Source organism: Nerophis lumbriciformis, linkage group LG39 (assembly GCF_033978685.3).
Source record: "Nerophis lumbriciformis linkage group LG39, RoL_Nlum_v2.1, whole genome shotgun sequence".
NCBI classification, from domain to species: domain Eukaryota; kingdom Metazoa; phylum Chordata; class Actinopteri; order Syngnathiformes; family Syngnathidae; genus Nerophis; species Nerophis lumbriciformis.
This window is the reverse complement of record NC_084586.2, coordinates 13,775,959-13,797,500: the sequence shown is the minus strand read 5'-3', so window position 1 is coordinate 13,797,500 and position 21,542 is coordinate 13,775,959. Positions and strand designations below refer to the sequence as shown.

General features: G+C 43.3%; 1 protein-coding gene across 5 annotated transcripts in view; it reads left to right on the top strand.

Annotated features, from left to right (window-relative positions):
- usp54b (ubiquitin specific peptidase 54b) overlaps positions 1–21,542 on the top strand; it is a 198,303-nt gene that overhangs the window by 124,104 nt on the left and 52,657 nt on the right. For all 5 annotated transcript variants that reach the window (XR_012049420.1, XR_012049421.1, XR_012049419.1 and 2 more), the window contains exons 8-11: positions 4,266–4,412; positions 13,135–13,284; positions 13,623–13,821; positions 13,998–14,180. Coding sequence is in view for 2 of the 5 variants with exons in the window: in XM_061931743.2 (XP_061787727.2) it covers positions 4,266–4,412; positions 13,135–13,284; positions 13,623–13,821; positions 13,998–14,180 (679 nt within the window). In the remaining 3 variants the exon portion in view is untranslated. The remainder of the gene's footprint in view (positions 1–4,265; positions 4,413–13,134; positions 13,285–13,622; positions 13,822–13,997; positions 14,181–21,542) is intronic.

Below are 21,542 nucleotides of genomic sequence, written 5' to 3'. Positions count from 1 at the left end.
TGCTCGATACCGTAGTAGAGCGCAATATATGTATGTGTGGGAAAAAAATCACAAGACTATTTCATCTCTACAGGCCTGTTTCATGAGGGGGGGTACCCTCAATCATCAGGAGATTTCAATCTCCTGATGATTGAGGGTACCCCCCCTCATGAAACAGGCCTGTAGAGATGAAATAGTCTTGTGATTTTTCCCCCCCCACATATACATATATATATATATATATATATATATGTACAGTATATATATATATGTATATATATATATATACAGTATATATATATATACAGTATATATATATATATATATATATATATATATATATATATATATATATATATATATATATATATATATATATATATATATATATATACATATATATGTATGTGTGGGGAAAAAAATCACAAGACTATTTCATCTCTACAGGCCTGTTTCATGAGGGGGGGTTCCCTCAATCATCAGGAGATTTTAATGGGAGCATTCACATACCATGGTTTATATAGGGCACAGAGTGGGTGGGTACAGGCTGGCGTAGGGGCGTGGTGATTGGCTCATGTGTTACCTAGGAGGTGTTTCATATATACATATATATATATATATATATATATATATATATATATATATGTATGTATAAACAAACCTCGTTTCCATATGAGTTGGGAAATTGTGTTAGATGTAAATATAAACGGAATACAATGATTTGCAAATCCTTTTCAAGCCATATTCAGTTGAATGCACTACAAAGACAAGATATTTGATGTTCAAACTCATAAACTTTATTTTTTTTTGCAAATAATAATTAACTTAGAATTTCATGGCTGCAACACGTGCCAAAGTAGTTGGGAAAGGGCATGTTCACCACTGTGTTACATCACCTTTTCTTTTAACAACACTCAATAAACGATTGGGAACTGAGGAAACTAATTGTTGAAGCTTTGAAAGTGGAATTCTTTCCCATTCTTGTTTTATGTAGAGCTTCAGTCGTTCAACAGTCCGGGATCTCCGCTGTCGTATTTTACACTTCATAATGCGCCACACATTTTCGATGGGAGACAGGTTTGGACTGCAGGCGGTCCAGGAAAGTACCCGCACTCTTTTTTTTTACGAAGCCACGCTGTTGTAACACGTGCTGAATGTGGCTTGGCATTGTCTTGCTGAAATAAGCTGGGGCGTCCAAGGCATGGTAAGTTACCCATGCCTTGGGCACTAATGCACCCCCATACCATCACAGATGCTGGCTTTTCAACTTTGCGTCGATTACAGTCTGGATGGTTTGCTTCCCCTTTGGTCTGGATGACACGATGTCGAATATTTCCAAAAACAATTTGAAATGTGGACTCGTCAGACCACAGAACACTTTTCCACTTTGCATGAGTCCATCTTAGATGATCTCGGGCGCAGAGAAGCCGGCGGCGTTTCTGGGTGTTGTTGATAAATTGCTTTCGCTTTGCATAGTAGAGTTTTAACTTGCACTTACAGATGTAGCGACCAACTGTATTTAGTGACAGTGGGTTTCTGAAGTGTTCCTGAGCCCATGTGGTGATATCCTTTAGAGATTGATGTCGGTTTTTGATACAGTGCCGTCTGAGGGATCGAAGGTCACGGTCATTCAATGTTGGTTTCCGGCCATGCCGCTTAAGTGGAGTGATTTCTCCAGATTCTCTGAACATTTTGATGATATTATGGACCGTAGATGTTGAAATCCCTAAATTTCTTGCAATTGCACTTTGAGAAACGTTGTTCTTAAACTGTTTGACTATTTGCTCACGCAGTTGTGGACAAAGAGGTGTACCTCGCCCCATCCTTTCTTGTGAAAGACTGAGCATTTTTTGGGAAGCTGTTTTTATACCCAATCATGGCACCCACCTGTTCCCAATTAGCCTGCACACCTGTGGGATGTTCCAAATAAGTGTTTGATGAGCATTCCTCAACTTTTATCAGTATTTATTGCCACCTTTCCCAACTTCTTTGTCACGTGTTGCTGGCATCAAATTCTAAAGTTAATGATTATTTGCAAAAAAAAAAAAAAAAAAGTTTATCAGTTTGAACATCAAATATGTTGTCTTTGTAGCATATTCAACTGAATATGGGTTGAAAATCATTGTATTCCGTTTATATTTACATCTAACACAATTTCCCAACTCATATGGAAACGGGGTTTGTATAATAATGTTACCTTTCTTTTATCACTTCGTCCTTGTTCCAAAAATGTTGGCGCGTGAACGCTTAAAGGTGAGCTTTGACGACGTTATGACGTCTGTGTCGATTGAAGCGTTCGTATAGCGAGGTTCTGCCAAGCATTTTGTATTTTAGAAATTGAACTTTCATGGCTGTATTAATTTCATAATAACATTCGTGTTTCTATAAATATAAATTGCTCTTTCTGCTCCGCCGCTCCCAGTCTGTGGAACGCTCTCCCTGACCACCTGAGGGCACCACAGACTGTGGATGCTTTTAAAAAAGGCTTAAAAACCCTTCTTTTTAAAAAAGCCTTTTTTTTTTTTTTTTTAGATATATGCATACTAGTTCTAGCTATTAGGCTGTTCTAGTTCTTATTTTTATTTATTTGTATTATCTTTTCGCCTAGGGGGGGGGGGGGGGGGGCGGGGGGGTTACCCACATATGCGGTCCTCTCCAAGGTTTCTCATAGTCATTCACATCGACGTCCCACTGGGGTGAGTTTTTCCTTGCCCTTATGTGGGCTTTGTACCGAGGATGTCGTTGTGGCTTGTGCAGCCCTTTGAGACACTTGTGATTTGGGGCTATATAAATAAACATTGATTGATTGATTGATTGATTGGTACACTTAGTCTTAAAAATGGAACTTTCATGGCTGTATTAATTTCATAATAACATTCGTGTTTCTATAAATATGAATTGCTCTTTCTGCTCCGCCGCTCCCAGTCTGTGGAACGCTCTCCCTGACCACCTGAGGGCACCACAGACTGTGGATGCTTTTAAAAAATGCTTAAAAACCCTTCTTTTTAAAAAAGCCTCTTTTTTTTTTAGATATATGCATACCAGTTCTAGCTATTAGGCTGTTCTAGTTCTTATTTTTATTTATTGTTATTATCTTTTCGCCTAGAGGGGGGGGTTACCCACATATGCAGTCCTCTCCAAGGTTTCTCATAGTCATTCACATCGACGTCCCACTGGGGTGAGTTTTCCCTTGCCCTTATGTGGGCTTTGTACCGAGGATGTCGTTGTGGCTTGTGCAGCCCTTTGAGACACTTGTGATTTAGGGCTATATAAATAAACATTGATTGATTGATTGATTGATACACTTAGTCTTAGAAATTGAACTTCCATGGCTGTATTAATTTCATAATAACATTCGTGTTTCTATAAATATAAATTGCTCTTTCTGCTCCGCCGCTCCCAGTCTGTGGAACGCTCTCCCTGACCACCTGAGGGCACCACAGACTGTGGATGCTTTTAAAAAAGGCTTAAAAACTCTTCTTTTTAAAAAAGCCTCTTTTTTTTAGATATATGCATACTAGTTCTAGCTATTAGGCTGTTCTAGTTCTTATTTTTATTTATTTGTATTATCTTTTCGCCTAGGGGGGGGGGGGGGGTTACCCACATATGCGGTCCTCTCCAAGGTTTCTCATAGTCATTCACGTGAGTTTTTCCCTTGCCCTTATGTGGGCTTTGTACCGAAAATGTCGTTGTGGCTTGTGCAGCCCTTTGAGACACTTGTGATTTAGGGCTATATAAATACACATTGATTGATTGATTGATTGATACACTTAGTCTTAGAAATGGAACTTCCATGGCTGTATTAATTTCATAATAACATTCGTGTTTCTATAAATATAAATTGCTCTTTCTGCTCCGCCGCTCCCAGTCTGTGGAACGCTCTCCCTGACCACCTGAGGGCACCACAGACTGTGGATGCTTTAAAAAAGACTTGAAAACCCTTCTTTTTTTTTTAACAAAAAAAGCCTTTTTTTTTTTTTCAGATATATGCATACTAGTTCTAGCTATTAGGCTGTTCTAGTTCTTATTTTTATTTATTTTTATTATCTTTTTATTTGTATTTATTTTTAATACACTGTAGCACTTTGAGGTTGTTTACTCAAAGCAAAGTGCTTTTTTACAAATAAAATCTATTATTATTATTATTATTACATATTGAAATGGCAAAAAAAACAACAACTTCAAACTTCACAAGAGCCAAAGGGGCCCCCTGTGCTTGGGGCCCCCGGCATAACACCCCCACTTACTGACCTCAGATTGTTCCCTTGTTTCTCCTCCCATCCCAGAGCAACTGTGGCGAGGTGTTGCGTATCCGCCGCGTGCTGATGAACTCGCCGGAGATCGTCTCCATCGGGCTGGTGTGGGACTCGGACCACTCCGACCTGGCCGAGGACGTCATCCACAGCCTGGGGACCTGCCTGCGCCTGGGCGACGTAAGATGCCGTTTCCATATGACCATGCTCAGTTTTTGACAGAATAACGACATGTGTTGATGGTGAATAGCAGGTGTGGGAATCTTTGGGCACCGAAAAAAATCGAGCCGATTCCGATTTCTGGGGTGATGATTTGATTCAGGATCGATAATTGATTTATTATTTGGTGTAACAATTATGATTCAACTTTTTCACAACAGGTTAGAAAAGCTCCTTCTGTGTGCGCAGAGATGGCCTAAAAACGTATTTAAAAAAAAACAAACTTTTATACAAAACCCAAAACCAGTTGTGTAAATTGTAAATAAAAACAAAATACATACTTATATTCAATTGAATGGACTGCAAAGACAAGATATTTAACGTTCGAACTGCTAAACTTTGTTATTTTTTGCAAATATTAGCTCATTTGGAATTTGATGCCTGCGACATGTTTCAAAAAAGCTGGCACAAGTGGCAAAAAGGACTGAGAAAGTTGAGGAATGCTCATTACAACACTTATTTGGAACATCCCACAGGTGAACAGGCTAATTGGGAACAGGTGGGTGCCATGATTGGGTATAAAAGCAGCTTCCATGAAATGCTCAGTCATTCACAAACAAGGACGGGGCGAGGGTCACCACTTTGTCAACAAATGTGTGAGTTTACAGTTTAAGAACAACATTTCTCAACCAGCTATTGCAAGGAATTTAGGGATTTCACCATCTACGGTCCGTAATGTCATCAAAAGGTTCGGAGAATCTGGAGAAATCACTGCACGTAAGCGATGATATTACGGACCTTCGATCCCTCGGGCGGTACTGCATCAAAAAGCGACATCGGTGTGTAAAGGATATCACCACATGGGCTCAGGAACACTTCAGAAAACTACTGTGAGTAACCACAGTTCCTCGCTACATCTGTAAGTGCAAGTTAAAACTATACTAGGCAAAGCCAAAGCCATTTATCAACAACACCCGCTGGGCCCGAGCTCATCTAAGATGGACTGATGCAAAGTGGAAAAGTGTTCTGTGGTCTGACGAGTCCACATTTCAAATTTTTTTTGGAAACTGTGGACGTCGAGGAAAAGAACCATCCGGATTGTTCCAGGCGCAAAGTTGAAAAGCCAGCATTTGTGATGGTATGGGGGTATATTAGTGCCCAAGACATGGGTAACTTACACATCTGTGAAGGCACCATTAGTGCTGAAAGGTACATACAGGTTTTGGAGCAACATATGTTGCCATCCAAGCAACGTTATCACGGACGCCCCTGCTTATTTCAGCAAGACAATGCCAAGTCACGTGTTACAACAGCGTGGCTTCATAGTAAAAGAGTGTGGGTACTAGACTGGCCTGCCTGTAGTCCAGACCTGTCTCCCATTGAAAATGTGTGGCGCATTATGAAGCCTAAAATACCACGACGGAGACCCCCGGACTGTTGAACAACTTAAGCTGTACATCAAGCAAGAATGGGAAAGAATTCCACCTGAGAAGCTTCAAAAATGTGTCTCCTCAGTTCCCAAACGTTTACTGAGTGTTGTTAAAAGGAAAGGCCATGTAACACAGTGGTAAAAATGCCACTGTGACAACTTTTTTGCAATGTGTTGCTGCCATTAAATTCTAAGTTAATGATTATTTGCAAAAAAAAAATAAGTTTCTCAGTTCGAACATCAAATATCTTGTCTTTGCAGTCTATTCAAGTGAATATAAGTTGAAAAGGATTTTCCAATCATTGTATTCTGTTTTTATTTACAAATTACAAAACGTGACAACTTCACTGTTTTTTGGGGTTTTGTATTATCATTTATTTGTGTAGTTTTGTCTCATTTCATCGTACTTCCAGTGTGTTTTCCCCATATTACATGTTTTTTGGGGGGATTTCTGTGTTTTCACCCGGTCGACCACCATAAATATTTTACATACAGGACACTCGTTATGTACACTATAATGCCAAAAGTATTTGGCCACCCATCCAAATGATGAGAATCAGGTGTCCTAATCACTTGGCCCGGCCACAGGTGTGTAAAATCAAGCACTTAGGCATGGAGACTGTTTCTACAAACATTTGTGAAATAATGGGCCGCTTTCAGTGATTTCCAGCGTGAAAATGTCACAGGATACCTGTGCAACAAATCCAGACGTGAAATTTCCACGCACCTAAATATGCCAAAGTCAACCGTCGGCTTTATTTTAAGAAAATGGAAGAGTTTGGGAACAACAGCAACTCAGCCACGAAGTCTGGTGGGGACGAACTTGACTGGCCTGCACAGAGTCCTGACCTGAACCCGATAGAACACCTATGGGATGAACTAGAACGGAGACTGAGAGCCAGGCCTTCTCCAGCAACATCAGTGTGTGACCTCACCAATGCGCTTTTGGAAGAATGGTGGAAAATTCCTATAAACACACTCCGCAACCTTGTGGACAGCCTTCCCAGAAGAGTTGAAGCTGTAATAGCTGCAAAAGTTAAAGTACATTGTCACACACACACACACACTAGGTGTGGCGAAATTATTCTCTGCATTTGACCCATCACCCTTGATCACCCCCTGGGAGGTGAGGGGAGCAGTGAGCAGCAGCGGTGGCCGCGCCCGGGAATAATTTTTGGTGATATAACCCCCAATTCCAACCTTTGATGCTGAGTGCCAAGCAGGGAGGTAATGGCTCCCATTTTTATAGTCTTTGGTATGACTCGGCCGGGTTTTGAACTCACAACCTACAGATCTCAGGGCGCACACTCTAACCACTAGGGCACTGAGTAGGTGGACCGACATCATATTGAAGTGCCATGGGATGGCACCTCAAGTCATACTTGCCAACCCTCCCGAATTTTCCGGGAGATTCCCGAAATTCAGCGCCTCTCCCGAAAACCTCCCGGGACAAATATTCTCCCGAAAATCTCCCGATTTTCAGCCGGAGCTGGAAGCCACGCCCCCTCCAGCTCCATGCGGACCTGAGTGAGGACAGCCAACAGGGTGACAAGAACTAAATCATCCAGACTAGAGATAAATTGTATAATTATGTTTATCTTACCTAAAAATAAATATATTTATTAATTTAAAAAAAACAACCTAAATACATTTTTACTATATTTTGCTAAAAACATCAAAATGAATTGTATTTTTATTTGTATTTTTTCATGACTCCTTATTACATCTAGCCATAGAATTATACATTAAAATAAACATATTTGAAATAATTGATTTTAAATTATCATAATAATTCATTTAAAATGACCATATTTAATTATTATGTTTATCTTACCTAAAAATAAATATATTTATTAATAAAAAATAAAAAAAACTAAATACATTTTTACTATATTTTGCTAAAAACATCAAAATTAATTGTATTTTTATTTGTATTTTTTCATGACTCCTTATTACATCCAGCCATAGAATTATACATTAAAATAAACATATTTGAAATAATTGATTTTAAATTATCATAATAATTCATTTAAAATGACCGTATTTAATTATTATGTTTATCTTACCTAAAAATAAATATATTTATTAATTTAAAAAAAAAAAAACTAAATACATTTTTACTATATTTTGCTAAAAACATCAAAATTAATTGTATTTTTATTTGTATTTTTTCATGACTCCTTATTGCATCCAGCCATAGAATTATACATTAAAATAAACATATTTGAAATAATTGATTTTAAATTATCATAATAATTCATTTAAAATGACCATATTTAATTATTATGTTTATCTTACCTAAAAATAAATATATTTATTAATTAAAAAAAAAAAAAAACTAAATACATTTTTACTATATTTTGCTAAAAACATCAAAATTAATTGTATTTCTATTTGTATTTTTTCATGACTCCTTATTACATCCAGCCATAGAATTATACATTAAAATAAACATATTTGAAATAATTGATTTTAAATTATCATAATAATTCATTTAAAATGACCATATTTAATTATTAAAATAATTGCTTGTTTATCAACAACTTTAGCATTTTATTCATTACATTTTGAAACTCTCAGAAGCCAAGTTATGTTACATTCCTTAAGATTTATTTATGCAAGTTTGAAGTATCAATTATCTAAACACAGTTTGTTTGCATATTTTCAGGATGTAGATATATATATATATATATATTAAAAAAAATATATATATATATATATATATATATGTATGAAATACTTGACTTGGTGAATTCTAGCTGTCAATATACTCCTCCCCTCTTAACCACGCCCCCAACCACGCCCCGCCCCACCCCCGACCACGCCCCCACCCCCCACCTCCCGAAATCGGAGGTCTCAAGGTTGGCAAGTATGCCTCAAGTTCATATGTGAGTCAAGACAGGTGGCCAAATACTTTTAGCAATATCGTGTATGTCGAGCTTTTGTGCTCAGCTGTTACACTTAGCGAGTGTTTTATTGACCGAGGACCACACGAACCGGCGTGGCGGTCCGGACCCGTCCTCCGGGCCTCGAGTGTGACACCTGTGCGGCCGAGCGTTGACAAGACGGAGGGAAACGCTCTGAATACCAAAAGGTTGTCCTCTGCCCTCTGAAGGACCCGACAGGGGGGGAAGGTCTCGGAAGGAAGTAACCTTGACATGAAGGACAGGTAGGCTGTTAGCGGCCCCCTCCGAGCTGATGAAACCTCGCTAGACTAAGGACAGCGGTGTCAGGGGAGGAGGGGCTGCCGTTGTCACGGCAACGAGCAACTTTTTACCTCCCTCATGCCTCTGACTTTTTGGACATATTCCAGGTTAGGTCGCCGACCATGGGGAGTTCCCCCGTGCACGCGTGGAAGAGTGGGTGTTGCATTTCAATGTAACATCGCGGGCGCACTCGTCCCGAAGTGATTGTCATGAATGATGCATGAGAAAAACGTTATATCGTGTCAAAACCACCCCCCCTCCTTGCCCCCCATCCTCGCGCCGTTCCTCCTCCGCGTGCCGTCGCTCTTTTCTCCTCCCCAGATGAAGCTGGTTGAGGGATACAAATCGGGGCCGTAATGCGCTTTGTTGCTTTTGTGTCGGCGTTGTTTCACATCCATCCGCCTGCCTGGCGCCCCCCCCGCCTGCTGCCGTCTCTTTCGCTCTTAGCGCCGCCATGATTAGCCCCTTTGCGATAATAGATAACAATTTGGATAATTACTCGCTTCCTGCCTCTTAAACGTAACAATGTGCTCGCTTAGCTGGGTTCGGGCTTGGCGTGTTTTGGAGTCTTTACGCTCAAACGAACCGCGGAATTGGCTTAATTTCTAATATTAGATATAGCGGGAGGAGAGAAAAAAAAGTATTGGGACACTTCCTACTTCCTACCTTTTTTAGAAGGTTTGTCATCAAACACTGATGACATCTATTAAACAAGACAAGAAGCAAAGAATTAAACAGAGACAGAATTACATTTGGCTCAATTGAGGAGAGACGCCTGGACACCGTACCCTTGTACAGTGTATACAAAAGTGTGTACAAACATAGGATGGGAAGCAACATGAAGGTGTTCTGTTTCTTTCATGTATTGTAATCAACAGAAAGATATTGTTTTGACCCACAAACTACAAAGCGGAGAGGAAGCAGGACCAGACTCTCCGATAGGTAGGTATGTCGCCGGTCAGTCGGTCGGTCGGTAGGTATGTCCTTCGTCGGTCGGTCGGTAGGTAGGTAGGTCATCGGTCAGTAGGTAGATAGGTCGGTAGGTAGGTAGATAGGAAGGTAGGTAGGTAGGTTGTGGGTCGGTCGGTAGGTACTGTAGGTAGGTCGTCGGTCGGTCGGTAGGTAGGTGGGTAGGTTGTCGGTCAGTTGGTCGGTCGGTAGGTAGGACGTCGGTCAGTCGGTCGGCCGGTAGGTAGGACGTCGGTCAGTCGGTCGGTCGGTTGGTCAGTCGTTAAGTAGGTAGGTAGGTAGGTCGTCGGTCGGTCGGTCTGTAGGTAGGTCGTCAATTGGTAGGTCGGTAGGAAGATAGGTACGTAGGTAGGTAGGTAGGTAGGTTGTCGGTTGGTAGGTAAGTACGTAGGTAGGTCGTCGGTCGATCGGTCGGTCGGTCGGTAGGTAGGTAGGTAGGTAGGCAGCAGTGACGTGCGGTGAGGTTGATGGCTGGTGAGGCACTGACTTCATCACAGTCAGATTTACAAACATATGAAGCCTAAAGAGTATCTTATTCACCATTTGATTGGCAGCAGTTAATGGGTTATGTTTAAAAGCTCATACCAGCATTCTTCCCTGCTTGGCACTCAGCATCAAGGGTTGGAATTGGGGGTTAAATCAACAACAATTATTCCTGGGCGCGGCGCCGTTGCTGCCCACTGCTCCCCTCACCTCCCAGGGGGTGATCAAGGGATGGGTCAAATGCAGAGGACAAATTTCACCACACCTAGTGTGTGTGTGACAATCATTGGTACTTTAACTTAACTTTAACTTTACACATACAAACTGTAGCACACAAAAAAGCACATTTAATAAAAAAAAAAACGTTATTATGGTCTTACCTTTACTTATAAGTGCGGGAACAGTGGTGTTGGTGTTGGAGGAGTTGTGAATGAATTAAATATGAAATCCGTGCTGCAGTCTGCAGGTGTACCTAATGTTGTGTCCCTGCAGTCGTTCACGGCTCCTCCGACGTGAGCAATGTTGTTTTTGCACTTTTTGGCTTCTTGTTAAGTGACTTTTTTGGGGTGGATTCGGTCTTGCACGTGGAGGGTTTGGGTGTGGGCTTTGGTTGGTGTGGCGCTCCGGTCGGGGGGTGCAGTCTGCGCGGAGGTGCATTAACCGGCACCAGGAGGCGGGGTTACGCGAGCCTCACACAGTGCGTCTACGCAGCAGTTTTATGATTGCTCAGCACAAGAAATACGTTCCACACATACAGTTGTTGACAAAATACACTGTACATTATATACCTCAGCTAACTAAACTATGGAAATGTATAATATAGTTCATATAGCAATACAGTCTCACTGCACAGCAGGCCAGCAGTTAGCCGAGTCTGCAATCCATGTTGAGGCACAGAGTGACGTGCCTCAACTGGCTGCTGTTCACCGCACCGTCTCTTCTCAGTATTTGAACGGCAAATGTGAAAATTCAGCGATTTTGAATAAAAATAATCTAAAACTGGTGAAGTTGAATGGAAAATAACTTTATAGTATAATAACTGGATACATATAACAATTTAATTTTTTTTTTTCTTTTTACATTTTTTTTCTTTCCATGATGGCCTCTAGTGACCGCACGTCACTGGTGGGTTTATTGTTAGGCAGTTTCATTAGCGTCCTCCCAGCGCGGTAACAACACACAACAACAGCAGTCATGTTTTATTCTACCGTAAAGCAGTTCGTCTGCCGTAAACAGCAATGTTGTTGTAATATATTGAGTTGGAGGCAATAACCAGGCGAGGTGATGAAGTACGTCTCTTTACTGTAGACTTCAGAACAGACTCACACACTTGACGTCAGGTGCGCAACACCACGTAAATCGTTGGCCAACCAAAAAGTAACCCCAGTACGCTATAGCCAACATTCACCAGGAGATGGCAACAGACAAACATAGATCACTCTATTACATTCCTCCCCTTTTAGAAATGTAGAATTTACTCAAAATAAATAAATAACCCAACCAAAAAATGCAGCAGCTCAATTAAAAAACTGTACTCATTTGTAAACAGTCACATGCTTATTATACTGTTTGTATAATAAGCATGTGACTGTTTACAAATGAGGGTTAAGAGTTCAGTACTAAAAAAAAAGAAAAAAGAATGTGGCTTAAGTACAGTTTTTTAATTGAGCTGTTGCATTTTTTGGTTGGGTTGGTGGGTAGGTAGGTATGTCATCGGTCGGTTGGTCGGTCAGTCAGTAGGTAGATAGGTCGGTAGGTAGGTAGATAGGTAGGTAGGTAGGTTATCGGTCGGTCGATAGGTAGGTAGGTCGTCGGTCGGTCGGTAAGTAGGTAGGTTATCGGTTGGTAGGTATGTCGCCGGTCAGTCGGTCGGTCGGTAGGTATGTCCTTCGTCGGTCGGTCGGTAGGTAGGTAGGTTATCGGTTGGTCGGTAGGTCGGTCAGTAGGTAGATAGGTCGGTAAGTAGGTAGATAGGTAGGTAGGTAGGTAGGTTGTGGGTCGGTCGGTAGGTACTGTAGGTAGGTCGTCGGTCGGTCGGTAGGTAGGTGGGTAGGTTGTCGGTGAGTCGGTCGGTCGGTAGGTAGGACGTCGGTCAGTCGGTCGGCCGGTAGGTAGGACGTCGGTCAGTCGGTCGGTCGGTTGGTCAGTCGTTAAGTAGGTAGGTATGTCGGTAGGTAGGTCGTCGGTCGGTCGGTAGGTAGGTTGTCAATTGGTAGGTCGGTAGGAAGATAGGTAGGTAGGTAGGTAGGTACGTAGGTTGGTCGTCGGTCGATCGGTCGGTCGGTCGGTCGGTAGGTAGGTAGGTAGGTAGGTAGGTAGGTAGGTCGTTGGTCGGTCGGTAGGTAGGTAGGTAGGTTGTCTGATGGTCGGTCGGTAGGTAGGTAGGTCGTCGGTCGATTGGTCGTCAGCCGGTCGGTAGGTAGGTATGTCGTCGGTCGATTGGTCGTCGGTCGGTCGGTGGGTAGGTATGTCGTCGGTCAGTCGGTAGATAGATAGGTAGGTAGGTAGGTAGATAGAAATAATGAGTGCATAGAGGATGGAGGTGTAAAATAAAGAAACCATGTGAAGTGGTTTGTCTCACACCTCTCCCCTCTCCTCCCCGCATCCCTCCTTCCCTCCCTCCCTCCACCCTGCTCTCCTCCCTCCCTCGCCGTAGTTGTTCTACCGTGTGACAGAGGAGCGAGCTCGCCAGGCAGAGCTCTACTTGGTGGGCATGGTGTGCTACTACGGCAAGCACTACTCCACCTTCTTCTTCCAGACCAAGATACGCAAATGGATGTACTTCGACGATGCCCAAGTCAAAGAGGTGAGTGGGTGTGTGTGTGTGTGTGTGTGTGTGTGTGTGTGTGTGTGTGTGTGTGTGTGTGTGTGTGTGTGCACATTTACTTGTTCTTTTGGCTGCAACTGATTATGTGTTAAGGTCGTTTGGATGTTGGCTGTCTTCCTAGCTGTGAGTCACGTAGAGGATATGTGCCGCTGTAATGAGAAAGTATCGCCACGTGATATCAAAATGGACACACTGCAGCATGTATAGGACATGTTTGACCTTCGGCTTTTGGCAGTCAGTCCAACGCGCTCTCTCTCCGTATGGACCTTTTACTTTGCCTAATGTGTGTGTGTGTGTGTGTGTGTGTGTGTGTCCAGATCGGCCCTAAGTGGAAGGACGTGGTGTCCCGCTGTATCAAAGGCCATTATCAGCCCCTGCTGCTGCTCTACGCTGACCCCCGTGGGACGCCGGTGATACTGCAGGAGAGCTCCAACCCCTGCACCGGCTCCAACCCGCAGCTGGAGCTCCAGCACTGCAGCGGCAGCAGCAAGGCGGGCTACGACAGCGAGGACTCCGGTACGGGACTGCCGCACCAGCAGATTACTCTGGTGACCATAATCCGGGGCGGGGGGGTTAAGCGAGGTTGTGCCAATAACGCGCTGACCTTCAACCCTCTAAAGAACATGTTTTTATCCCGGACTCTGACGGTAAACACACGGCTGCTCGGGATTAACCCAAAGGTCCTGTCTTAGGTCGGGAGCCGTCCATTTCCAGCGATACCCGGACGGACTCGTCGACGGACAGCTCGAGTCACCGCGCCTCACGCAGTCGACCTCTGCACCAATCCACGGGCAGCCACCTGTCCAGTGACTCTCAGACCACCGTGGTCTGCAACTACCAGCTTGGCACGCCGTCCCACGGTGCAGACGCCGGAGGTACGACTACTACTACTTCTACTACTGCTAGTACTACTGAGGCCTGTCTTCTTTTGGGAGTAGTTATAGGGGTACATTTTGGGGGTAGGCTTGTGTTTGTGTACCCTGAAGACTAAAACTGAACACCTGAGGTACCAACAACTGCATTGGAGCCCAATAATTACTCCAGTAAGTCCCAATAGGGTCACTTCTACCAGGACTGGTAGCTCTGACCTTAGACTGGACGACAGGTCCCTTCTACCAGGACTGGTAGCTCTGACCTTAGACTGGACCAACTGTACCTTCTACCAGGACTGGTAGCTCTGACCTTAGACTGGACTACAGGTCCCTTCTACCAGCACTGGTAGCTCTGACCTTAGACTGGACCACAGGTCCCTTCTACCAGGACTGGTAGCTCTGACCTTAGACTGGACCAACTGTCCCTTCTACCGGGACTGGTAGCTCTGACCTTAGACTGGACCACAGGTCCCTTCTACCAGGACTGGTAGCTCTGACCTTAAACTGGACCACAGGTCCCTTCTACCAGGACTGGTAGCTCTGACCTTAGACTGGACCACAAGTCCCTTCTACCAGGACTGGTAGCTCTGACCTTAGACTGGACCAACTGTCCCTTCCACCAGGACTGGTAGCTCTGACCTTAGACTGGACCACAGGTCCCTTTTACCAGGACTGGTAGCTCTGACCTTAGACTGGACCACAGGTTCCTCTACCAGGACTGGTAGCTCTGACCTTAGACTGCACCACAGGTCCATTCTACCATGACTGGTAGCTCTGACCTTAGACTGGACCAACTGTCCCTTCTACCGGGACTAGTAGCTCTGACCTTAGACTGGACCACAGGTCCCTTCTACCATGACTGGTAGCGCTGACCTTAAACTGGACCACAGGTCCCTTCTACCGGGACTGATAGCTCTGACCTTAGACTGGACCACAGGTCCCTTCTACCAGGACTGGTAGCTCTGACCTTAAACTGGACCACAGGTCCCTTCTACCAGGACTGGTAGCTCTGACCTTAGACTGGACCACAGGTCCCTTCTACCAGGACTGGTAGCTCTGACCTTAGACTGGACCACAGGTCCCTTCTACCAGGACTGGTAGCTCTGACCTTAGACTGGACCACAGGTCCCTTCTACCAGGACTGGTAGCTCTGACCTTAGACTGGACCAACTGTCCCTTCTACCGGGACTGGTAGCTCTGACCTTAGACTGGACCACAGGTCCCTTCTACCAGGACTGGTAGCTCTGACCTTAAACTGGACCACAGGTCCCTTCTACCAGGACTGGTATCTCTGACCTTAGACTGGACCACAGGTCCCTTTTACCAGGACTGGTAGCTCTGACCTTAGACTGGACCACAGGTCCATTCTACCAGGACTGGTAGCTCTGACCTTAGACTGGACCACAGGTCCCTTCTACCAGGACTGGTAGCTCTGACCTTAGACCACACCACAGGTCCACTACCGTTTGTGTAGCAGAGTGTACTCCTGTCATATACAGCACAAGTGCCAAACTCAGGGCCACATCATTTTAATTGGTCCGCCATGTCCTTTTATGTTGTACGCTACATTATTTATTGTGGCCCACCACTTCATTTAATGTGCTCCATTACATTATTTCAAGTAGCCCGCCACATCATTTATGTGGTCCACCATGTAATTTAAGTGGCTTGCCACATCATTTTATATGGTCTATCACTTCCTTTAAGGTGGCCCGCCACATCATTTTAAATGGATGGCCCCATCATTTTATGTGTTCCGCCACATTATTTTATGTGCTCCATCACATTATTTCATGTGGCCCGCCACGTCATTTATGTGGTACACCATGTAATTTAAGTGGCTTTCCGCAACATTTTATGTTGTCTGTTATGTTATTTAATGTGGCCCGCCACATTATTTTATGTGCTCCATCACATTATTTCATGTGGCCCGCCACGTCATTTATGTGGTACACCATGTAATTTAAGTGGCTTTCCGCAACATTTTATGTTGTCTGTTATGTTATTTAATGTGGCCCGCCACAACAATTTATGTTGTCTGCTATGTCATTCAATTTGGCCCGCCACATCGTTTTATGTGGTTGGCCACATTATTTTATGTGTTGCGGCACATTATTTTATGTTGTCCGCCACATAATTTAAGTCCCCCACCTTTCATTTTATGTGTTTCACCAGATCTTTAAAGTGGCCTACCACTTAATTTTACGTAGTCCACCATGTAATTTACCAGGCTTGCCACATTATTTTATGTGGTCCACTACTTGCTTTAAAGTGGCCTGCCATAACATTTGATTTGGTTTACTACATCAATTAATGTGGCCCGCCTTTTTCTTTGTGTGTGTTTGGTTTGCCACGTGATTTTATGTGGCCCGCCACATAATTTATGTGGTTCATCATGTAAATTAAGTGGCTTGCCACAACATTTTATGTGGTCTGTTATGTCATTTAATATGGCCCGCCACAACATTTTTGTTGTCTGCTATGTCATATAATTTGGCCCGCCACATCATTTTATGTGGTTAGCCCCATTATTTTATGTGTTCCGCCACATTATTTTATGTACTCCATTACATTATTTTAAGTGGCCCGCCACGTCGTTTGTGTGGTCTGCCATGTAATTTAAGTGGCTTGCCACATCATTTTATGTTGTCTGCTATGTCCTTTAAATTGGCCCGCCATATCATTTTATGTGGTTGGCCCCATTATTTTATGTGTTCCGTCACATTATTTTATGTGGTCTGCCACATGCCTTAAGTCCCCCTCCTGTCATTTTATGTGTTTCACCAGATTATTTAAAGTGGCCCACCACTTCATTTTATGTGGTTGGCCCCATCATTTTATGTGTTTTGCCACATTTGATGTGTTAAGGCACATTATTTTATGTGGTCTGCCACATAACTTAAGTTCCCCTCCTGTCATTGTATGTGTTTCACCAGTTCATTTAATGTGGCCACATCATTTTATGTGATTGGCCACATTATTTTATGCGCTCCATTACACTATTATAAGTGGCCTGCGACATAATTTTTGTGGTCCACCTGGCTTGCCACAACATTTTATGTTGTGTGTTATGTCATTTAAAGTGGCCCACAACATTTTATGTTGTCTGCTATGTCATTTAATTTGGCCATTTTATGTGGTTGGCCACAGTATTTTATGTGTTCCGCCACATAATTTAAGTCCCCCTCCTGTCATTTTATGTGTTTCACCAGGTTATTTAAATTGGCCCACCAATTCATTTTATGTGGTCTGTTCTATTATTTTATGTGGTCCGCCCTTCATGTAAGTGGTGCACCATATCATTAAAGTGGCCCATCACATCATTTAAGTGGTCCGCCACTTCCTTAAAGGTGGACTGCCACTTCATTTACATGGGTCGCCACATTATTTTATGCAGTCTGCCACCTTATTTTATGTGGTCCGCCCTTCATTTAAGTGGCCCGCCACATCATTTCATGTGGTTGGCAACATCAATCAAGGTGGCTCGCCACATCATTTTTATGTGGCCGTCACATTGTTTAAGTGGTCCGCCACTTCCTTTAAGGTGGTCCGTCACGTCATTTCTTGTGGTCCACCATGTAATTGAGGTGGCCTGCCACAACATTTCATGTAGTCCAACGCTTTCTTCAACATTTTGTGTGCTTCACAACATCATTTTATGTATTTCGCCGCATTATTTAATGCCCTTCATTTATGTGGCCCCCCACGTCATTTTATTGGGTTCACCACACCATTTAAGGTTGCCTGCCACATAATTTCATGTGGTTGGCCAAATTTTTTGATGTAGTGCGCTATTTGGCCCGCCACTTCATTTAAAGTGACCCGTCACATCATTTAAGTGGTCTGTCAGTTCCTTCAAGGTGGACTGCCACATCATTTACATGGTCAGCCACTTTTTAAAGCGGCCCGCTAAAACCTTTAATAAGCACGCCACATCATTTAAATTGGCCCGTCACATTATTTAGGTGGTCTGTCAGTTCTTTTAAGGTGGACTGCCACATCATTTACATGGTCAGCCACATTCTTTAATGTGGCCCGCTAAAACCTTTAATAAGCACGCCACATCATTTAAATTGGCCCGTCACATTATTTAGGTGGTCTGTCAGTTCTTTTAAGGTGGACTGCCACATCATTTACATGGTCAGCCACATTCTTTAATGTGGCCCGCTAAAACCTTTAATAAGCGCGCCACATCATTTAAAGTGGCCCGTCACATTATTTAGGTGGTCTGTCAGTTCTTTTAAGGTGGACTGTCACATCATTTACATGGTCAGCCACTTTTTAAAGCGGCCCGCTAAAACCTTTAATAAGCACGCCACATCATTTACATTATTTTATGCGGTCTGCCACATTATTTTATGTGGTCCGCTCTATTATTTTATGTGGTCCGCCCTTCATTTATGTGGTCCGCCACGTCATTTAAGTGGCCCGCCGTCATTTCATGTGGTTGGCAACATCAATCAAGGTGGCTCGCCACATCATTTACATGGGTCGCCACATTATTTTATGCGGTCTGCCACGTTATCTGCCACATTATTTCATGTGGTCCACCACATTATTTTATGTTGTCCGCTCTATTATTTTATGTGGTCCGCCCTTCATTTAAGTGGTGTGCCACATCATTTAAAGTGGCCCGTCATATCATTTAAGTGGTTCGCCACTTCCTTAAAGGTGGACTGCCACATCATGTAAACGGCCCGCCGTCATTTCATGTGGTTGGCAACATCAATCAAGGTGGCTCGCCACATCATTTACATGGGTTGCCACTTTATTTTATGCGGTCTGCCACATTATCTGCCACATTATTTCATGTGGTCCACCACATTATTTTATGTGGTCCGCTCTATTATTTAAGTGGTCCGTCCTTCATTTAAGTGGTGCGCCACATCATTTAAAGTGGCCCGTCACATCATTTAAGTGGCCCGCCACTTCCTTAAAGGGGGACTGCCACTTCATTTACATGGGTCGCCACATTATTTTATGCAGTCTGCCACATTATTTTATGTGGTCCGCTCTATTATTTTATGTGGTCCGCCCTTCATTTAAGTGGCCCGCCACGTCATTTCACGTGGTTGGCAACATCAATCAAGGTGGCTCGCCACATCATTTTTTATGTGGCCGTCACATTGTTTAAGTGGTCCACCACTTCCTTTAAGGTGGTCCGTCACGTCATTTCTTGTGGTCCACCATGTAATTGAGGTGGCCTGCCACAACATTTCATGTGGTCCAACGCTTTCTTCAACATTTTGTGTGCTTCACAACATCATTTTATGTATTTCGCCGCATTATTTAATGCCCTTCATTTATGTGGCCCCCCACGTCATTTTATTGGGTTCACCACACCATTTAAGGTTGCCTGCCACATAATTTCATGTGGTTGGCCAAATTTTTTGATGTAGTGCGCTATTTGGCCCGCCACTTCATTTAAAGTGACCCGTCACATCATTTAAGTGGTCTGTCAGTTCCTTCAAGGTGGACTGCCACATCATTTACATGGTCAGCCACTTTTTAAAGCGGCCCGCTAAAACCTTTAATAAGCACGCCACATCATTTAAATTGGCCCGTCACATTATTTAGGTGGTCTGTCAGTTCTTTTAAGGTGGACTGCCACATCATTTACATGGTCAGCCACATTCTTTAATGTGGCCCGCTAAAACCTTTAATAAGCGCGCCACATCATTTAAAGTGGCCCGTCACATTATTTAGGTGGTCTGTCAGTTCTTTTAAGGTGGACTGTCACATCATTTACATGGTCAGCCACTTTTTAAAGCGGCCCGCTAAAACCTTTAATAAGCACGCCACATCATTTACATTATTTTATGCGGTCTGCCACATTATTTTATGTGGTCCGCTCTATTATTTTATGTGGTCCGCCCTTCATTTATGTGGTCCGCCACGTCATTTAAGTGGCCCGCCGTCATTTCATGTGGTTGGCAACATCAATCAAGGTGGCTCGCCACATCATTTACATGGGTCGCCACATTATTTTATGCGGTCTGCCACATTATCTGCCACATTATTTCATGTGGTCCACCACATTATTTTATGTTGTCCGCTCTATTATTTTATGTGGTCCGCCCTTCATTTAAGTGGTGTGCCACATCATTTAAAGTGGCCCGTCATATCATTTAAGTGGTTCGCCACTTCCTTAAAGGTGGACTGCCACATCATGTAAACGGCCCGCCGTCATTTCATGTGGTTGGCAACATCAATCAAGGTGGCTCGCCACATCATTTACATGGGTTGCCACTTTATTTTATGCGGTCTGCCACATTATCTGCCACATTATTTCATGTGGTCCACCACATTATTTTATGTGGTCCGCTCTATTATTTTATGTGGTCCGTCCTTCATTTAAGTGGTGCGCCACATCATTTAAAGTGGCCCGTCATATCATTTAAGTGGCCCGCCACTTCCTTAAAGGGGGACTGCCACTTCATTTACATGGGTCGCCACATTATTTTATGCAGTCTGCCACATTATTTTATGTGGTCCGCTCTATTATTTTATGTGGTCCGCCCTTCATTTAAGTGGCCCGCCACGTCATTTCATGTGGTTGGCAACATCAATCAAGGTGGCTCGCCACATCATTTTTTATGTGGCCGTCACATTGTTTAAGTGGTCCACCACTTCCTTTAAGGTGGTCCGTCACGTCATTTCTTGTGGTCCACCATGTAATTGAGGTGGCCTGCCACAACATTTCATGTGGTCCAACGCTTTCTTCAACATTTTGTGTGCTTCACAACATCATTTTATGTATTTCGCCGCATTATTTAATGCCCTTCATTTATGTGGCCCCCCACGTCATTTTATTGGGTTCACCACACCATTTAAGGTTGCCTGCCACATAATTTCATGTGGTTGGCCAAATTTTTTGATGTAGTGCGCTATTTGGCCCGCCACTTCATTTAAAGTGACCCGTCACATCATTTAAGTGGTCTGTCAGTTCCTTCAAGGTGGACTGCCACATCATTTACATGGTCAGCCACTTTTTAAAGCGGCCCGCTAAAACCTTTAATAAGCACGCCACATCATTTAAATTGGCCCGTCACATTATTTAGGTGGTCTGTCAGTTCTTTTAAGGTGGACTGCCACATCATTTACATGGTCAGCCACATTCTTTAATGTGGCCCGCTAAAACCTTTAATAAGCGCGCCACATCATTTAAAGTGGCCCGTCACATTATTTAGGTGGTCTGTCAGTTCTTTTAAGGTGGACTGTCACATCATTTACATGGTCAGCCACTTTTTAAAGCGGCCCGCTAAAACCTTTAATAAGCACGCCACATCATTTACATTATTTTATGCGGTCTGCCACATTATTTTATGTGGTCCGCTCTATTATTTTATGTGGTCCGCCCTTCAT